The sequence below is a fragment of the Lithobates pipiens genome, unplaced genomic scaffold (assembly GCF_037356315.1).
Source record: "Lithobates pipiens isolate NorthernLeopardFrog02 unplaced genomic scaffold, aLitPip1_a1.2 Scaffold_16, whole genome shotgun sequence".
Taxonomy (NCBI): Eukaryota; Metazoa; Chordata; class Amphibia; order Anura; family Ranidae; genus Lithobates; species Lithobates pipiens.
In genome coordinates, this window is record NW_027507748.1 from 118,887,385 (window position 1) to 118,893,712 (window position 6,328).

Sequence of the window (6,328 nt, forward strand, 5' to 3'; positions counted from 1 at the left end):
AGTGTGCTTAGCAATAGTTATTTGACATATTTTTTCCTTTTTACCTCCGTTAGAAGCCAGCACTGGAGACGGTACGGTCTTCCTTGAAATTGCTCAACGCCAGCGCTTACCGGCTGCAAAGTGAATGCCGCAAGACTGTGCCACCAGAGCCTGGGGCCTCTGTGGACTACCAGCTTCTGACACAGCAGGTCATCCAGTGCGCTTACGACATTGCCAAGGCTGCCAAACAGCTGGTCACTATCACCACCCGGGAGAAGAAGCAGTGACCTTTGTGTGGACTGAACAGCTTGTGTCCTTTACTAGAGGGCACTTTTTTCTTTTGTAATGTCGTAGCTGCCAAGACTTTCATAAGACACTGAGGACTCTCCATAACCTTGGATGAGACTGAGGCGTCTACACTCCTGGCAACCAACATGAGAGTTGCCCTTCAGGCAACAAAATGTTAAATCTTCAGTCCCCCTCATCAGCAACATAATGTAGACATGCCCTGCCTTTTACTTTCTTGACTTGTAGAGCGTATTCATTTCCAAAACACTGCACACATGTACATATGTGTGTATAAACCATATATAGTTACTTTAAAAAGTGTGTGGTTGTAGGAATTGTCTTGTGGTAGAAGGGTCAGTCACACTTCTTGTGATTGTTATGTATGGGAGAGTAGCATAATGGCTCATAGTAAATGAGCTCATCCAAATGTGTTTTACTATATAATGTTTACATAATGGATCCATGGGTTTGAGCTCACTGGATTATAAAGCACAATGATATCTGGTCCATGGATGGTAAGGGTGATGTGTACAGCATACTTTTGCTCCCAACGGTAGCTAGATGTTGCATCTACAAGTACCATTTCTATGGTGTAATTGAGGACGGAATCCATCATGAGATAATTTATGCATATTCAGGAAACTGTTGTCATTATCGTATATACCCCTTTGCACTGCAGGATGTATCATAGTGCTTCAATTATTTGTATATAAAAAAAATGGCTGATCTGCAGCTCACAACACACACACACCCACATCCTGAATTATATTCAGATATACAAAGTAATATATTGTGCAGATTTCAGGGCTATGACGAAGCTATTTGCAGGGACTTCATCTCTGCCTGGCCTACTGCTTTTTTTTTTTTGTTGGCTAGGGGGACTGTGATAGACTGTACATCTCAGAGCAACATGCTAAATAAGGCACCTGCCATTCACAGCTGTGTTCATGTACCCCATAATTTAGAGTGGATGTAATTATCAGTTGTAATCTGCTGCATGCTATGGGGCAGCACAAACTGAACACTTTGACACATTACCCATCCTACTTGGTGTCAGCCAGTCCCTGTGCTACATTGCTGTGTATGAAAGGGTGTTTGTGAATAAACGAATGTGGCCAACCTAGACTTACACTGGAAACTATGTATATATCTATATATATGTACACATATATATAATATATTATAAACATCTCTTTTTGTTATCGGGCTGGTAAGGTGCTTAATGTAGAAGACTGTTTAAGTATTTGGTCTGTAACCACTTAAAGCTCATTTTAAAAGCAGGCTTGCACCCTAAAGTAAATTCCAGCTAAACTTAAACCTACTTCCACCCCCATTCTAAGTCTATTCTATCTACCCTGTAAAAGAGAAGATGTGTATACTTAAATATTCTGAAGCTGCTCCGGTCACATGATCAAGCCCCAGAACCGACTTCAGTGTAGAGGAGAGGCAGCAACAATGGCTGCAGAACCTGGGCGATGACACCACCTATTTACTGTGGGGCATCCGTTGTCAGCTGTCCCTCCTCTACACTAAAGCTGGTGCTGGGACCCAATAATGACTGGAGCAGAGGGCTTCAGAATAGCTAAGTATAGTCATTTCTTCCTTTACAGTGTAGAAAAAAGTCTTAGAATGGGGTTGGAAGTAGGTTTAGGCTTAGTTAGCATTTGATTGGAATTCTACTTTATTGGGCCTAAACACTGAGAATGCTGGGAAAGAACATTCTGCAAGCAAAATGCTTATATTCCACAAAGTAGCACAACGCTGTTGGGTCTAGCCTGCAATGGCAATATTAGCAAGGAGTTTTAAATAAAATGACTTAGTCCTGTGTTTACTACATGTGTGCAGTAAATGTCACAAGTCTTTAGTCTTCCTGAACTCTCCTCCATTCTTTGCACTGAACTTTTTTTTTCTTTGTGCTCCATATATCTGCGACATGCCTTGATTGTGATTTTGCAAGATGCTAAGAAGTATCCAGCTCAGTCAGTAAACTAGTGCATTGTGCACTAACCAGTTGCATCCAAGATGGTTACTTCAAGTTACTGCACTTTATACACTGCTGTTTGCCTTTAATTAAATGTAAAAAAACTACATGTATTCCCGTAACAAAGTGAATCTGTCAAGCAGCAGTGAAATATCTCTTTAAGAAGCCTCAGGTTTAAGTTGTTGTACTTCTTGGGCAGTATACTCGTATATTTGATGACAAATGTGCCTGTAGGGTCATTGAAATTATATTAAGCTATGTATTTATAGCTGTAGCATCAGAATATACATTTTGCTTAACGGTTTGTCCTTGCAGAGCTGCCTGGGTGCAAAGTAGCTATAAAAATAGATTTTCTCAAAGCATGCCCAAAACACTCACAATAACAATGACTAGGGCTACTCATTAGTGCTCAGGCACTAGACCTTGCATTATAGGTTAGGAGGTGTGCTTAATCTATACTGTTATGGAGACACATCAGGTGACCTATAAACAGTGCTGAATAGATTAAAACTGAAGCAAAAGGTGTGTGCCAACAGCTCATACTGTTACCTACCTCCTAAAGTTGTAATAGTTTTGTTGCCCAAGTTAGTTGAAAAGAAACCGAGAAAGAAAACATGGGAGCTACCATTACTATCTTGTTTTTAATAGTGCAAGCTCTGTGTTATGTAATCTGACCTGGAACAAATATGGGAGACAGGATTTCAAATGTTTGTGGCTGCACACCAGTTTCAGGACAGTGACTCGGGTAGTAATGCCAGAAGCTGGACAATGGCTCCTTTAAAGAATAATTCCAGGCATTGGTATGGTATACATGGTTGCATTGGTTCATCTTGGACCAGTGAATTTATGTATATACTATGCTTTGCTAATGCCCCTAGAAGCTGAAAATCCCTGAAAACAGAGTGGCTGTTCTCCTGCATTGTCAACACAGGTGATCAGCTGTTTGGCATGGCTGCCATTCAGAGAATGCTTTGCATTTTCTGAATGAATGTAGAGCATTTTCTGATTGGACGAAGTGGAGAGCGTGATATCACCACTCTACCCCATCCAATCAGAAAATTCTCTTTAAAGCATTTTCTGAATGGTGCCTGTGCCGAGTCAGCCATCCTACTGTTTTCATAATGCATCAGGCCAGCCACAAGTGGAGATCACTGTATTGATGGTGTCTACAGATTAAATGATTTACAGCTTCCAGGGGCATTAACCAGGTCTGGTATATATACTGTACATAGTCGCATTGTTTCAGCCTGGACCAATCAACTGTATAAAATACTGATACCTGGAATTCTTTAAAAACAAGCTAGCAATGTTAACTCCACCATTTCTGGTCAAATTATGCCAAGTAGTTAGAGAATGCCAGTTTCTATCTATGCTTTCTCAAACTGGTATTTTGCTTCATGACACATTCCCTATAAACTCCTTGGAAGAGTAGGTGTAGCTAATATGTAGTGCTATTCTTCACACTATATAAATATAGCACTTCAATTACCACTTTTACACGTAGACCTGAATGATAAGCTTGGTATGTATTTCTGATAGCTCCCAAGCTCCTCCCTAAGGACAGGTTAAATAAAATGCCTTGATGGTTTGCAGGTGGCACATTGCAACTCATGGAATGTTTGCCACCATAGCCAGCCATTTGCATGTTTTTCCTATGGCACCCTGGTTGAGCACTCCAGCTTTGGGTAAAACTCTGCCCCAATTATACAGATTGTATGCTCATCCGCATCCAGTTCTGTGTGAACCTGGCCTTAGACACCTAGTGGTGACACAGCTGAATAGTCTTTAGTGCAGTAAAAGTGTATAATTAAATTGTTAGGCATTGTCTGTAAATCTCTTCTCCAAACCTATCTTGCAGCTAGAACACCTCTCAACCTACTGATAGGTTGGGCAATTTTCATCATTCATCCCTTTTCCATTTTGCTGCTGGTTCTAAAGTTGCCTGTCTGTAAATTCCAACTATCAAGTTTTTTTTTGTTTTGTTTTGAAGCTAAAAATGCCATACTCTGCTTATACTGTGGTCCTTGACACCTCGGTGGTGGGTGTTCTATGTAAAAAGAATCGTAATGTACATTTGTATCAAATTAAACAACTAACACTCTTTTGCTTTGTGTCTATTATTTAAACTTGTCTTCCATATTTAATATAATGTACAGTTGGAAGTATCCTAAAAGGGTTCATAAAATGTTTGTTTTGAATTGCTAAGGGATTAGAACCTATGTCCAGTTATCATTATTGTCTGTATCTTAGCTGAAAAAAATGCATGTGGTTGGTGTACCCATTCTGATTCACATCCTGTTGTAAATACAGGACATCAACAAAAACCTACCCAATTGGACACAGGTGGCAAAAAAAACTTGAACAGGGTTTTAATAAATCCATTCTTTTTTATTTAATGGGGAAGCCATTTTGGCTTTAGATATACTGTACATTCGCCAAATACTGGTGTTTGTTATGGGTGAGCCAATATGTATTGAACCCCCTACTGGTGTTTCACGTTCAGTAGGATAGCCTTGTGTCAAGGTTCTGGCTCCGAGTCAATATGACCATCAGCAGCAAACTGTTCTTGCAGCAGTCATCATAAGGTACAACAGATGAAAATTCCAAAGCTGGGCCTTGTGCACAAATCCTAACACCAAAGTCAATAAGGGAAAGCCATATGTTCTGGACTGTAGATGTGACCGTGAAGACAAGTTAAATATAAGCAAATAAAAGTTTACACTGACCTGGCTCCTTAAAGCGGTAGTAAACTCTACTAGGTAACTTGGTGACAATTAAGTCAGTATAATATCACCTTCTAGTAGGTGCCTTTTTAAAAGTTTTATGGAGTGCATCCTCTCCTCCAGTGTATCAAGTTACTCACGCATGCGCATTAGAATTAAAATTGACTCTACACTGAGTGTGCTGTCAATTTGTAGAGCAACTTGAAGTGCTCACGTCAGCATTACTTCCGGAGATTACTGTGTAACCTGGCGAGGGTGCTGACAATCATCAGTAAACAATCATCTCATTGCACATATACGTGAGATTGCTGCACTGAAATGAAAAGGGTGGGTAAGGCAGTGGGAGGTTTCCACAAGGTTAGTGCCAGCTGGTGCCGCAATGGATAAAATTACTAATAAGCTGTAACAATAGTGAGAACACGTATAACACCATTGCTTATTGCTTTGCGTTTGAAAGTGCATTATATTGTGGTATGCTTTTCCAGGGTTTGTTGCATTGTGTGCTTTAATGTCAACTCTCAAAGCTTAGGTTACAAAGGTTCTTCTCAAAAGCTGCTTGTTTGTCACTGGTTATAATAAAACAGTTATGTTTAAAGCATATTTCAGTTTGTGCATTTACAATACAATTAACATTTTTTACTTTAACGCATTTCTTGCATTAAGGTAAAAAAAGTTTAGGCATCAGTATCCCCCCTCACACTTACCTAAGCACTCATTCGATCCAGTGCTGTGCTTGTCTGCAGCTCTTCTCTCCCCTCCCTTCCTTGTCTCGCAGACAATGAGGCTTGGGAGCAAGCCCACACAAGTGCCCCCCTCCAGCTTTCTATGGGGGTACTGGGAAGAGCTAGGAACACCGGCATTGTACTCGAGATGAGGAGGTTCGGGGCCGCTCTGTGCAATTCCATGCAAAGCTTTACAATCACTTTAAATGACCTAAGGTCTCTTGTGTCCTCCATGATGACCAGTAGTGAGATCTCAGAAGTTGAGGTCTCAGCTCTGGTTCCGATCTGTTAAAATCTCATCTGTGTGAACTCTTCTGCACCATACAACTTCCTGTCACAATCTTCTGCTTTGGATAGTACTACAGTAAGAGTAAAACCCTTAACCCCTGTCTCCCCCTCTTTTCACATTACAAACTTAATTTCACCCCAAACTTTACAGTTAGAAATTAACACATTCCTTAACAGAGCTGCCAGCATCATGAGCACACAGTTCTGCACTTACAGCTAGATTCTGGTTATGGAAAATGTGACAGGATGAATATGACCACTACTGTTTAAGCCAGTGAAAGTTGAACTTATGGAAAGGAACTGAGTTCTAGGAGAGGGACTTGTAAGTTTTTTTTTGTTTTTTTTGG

At 40.4% G+C, this 6,328-nt stretch overlaps 1 protein-coding gene across 4 annotated transcripts in view; it reads left to right on the forward strand.

Annotated features, from left to right (window-relative positions):
* The window catches only part of GIT1 (GIT ArfGAP 1), a 232,310-nt gene extending 227,961 nt beyond the window's left edge, over positions 1–4,349 (forward strand). For all 4 annotated transcript variants that reach the window (XM_077480356.1, XM_077480354.1, XM_077480357.1 and 1 more), the window contains one exon: positions 54–4,349. In XM_077480356.1, coding sequence (XP_077336482.1) covers positions 54–266 — 213 coding nt within the window. In that variant the 3' untranslated portion in view covers positions 267–4,349. The remainder of the gene's footprint in view (positions 1–53) is intronic.
* Positions 4,350–6,328: the final 1,979 nt, after the last annotated feature.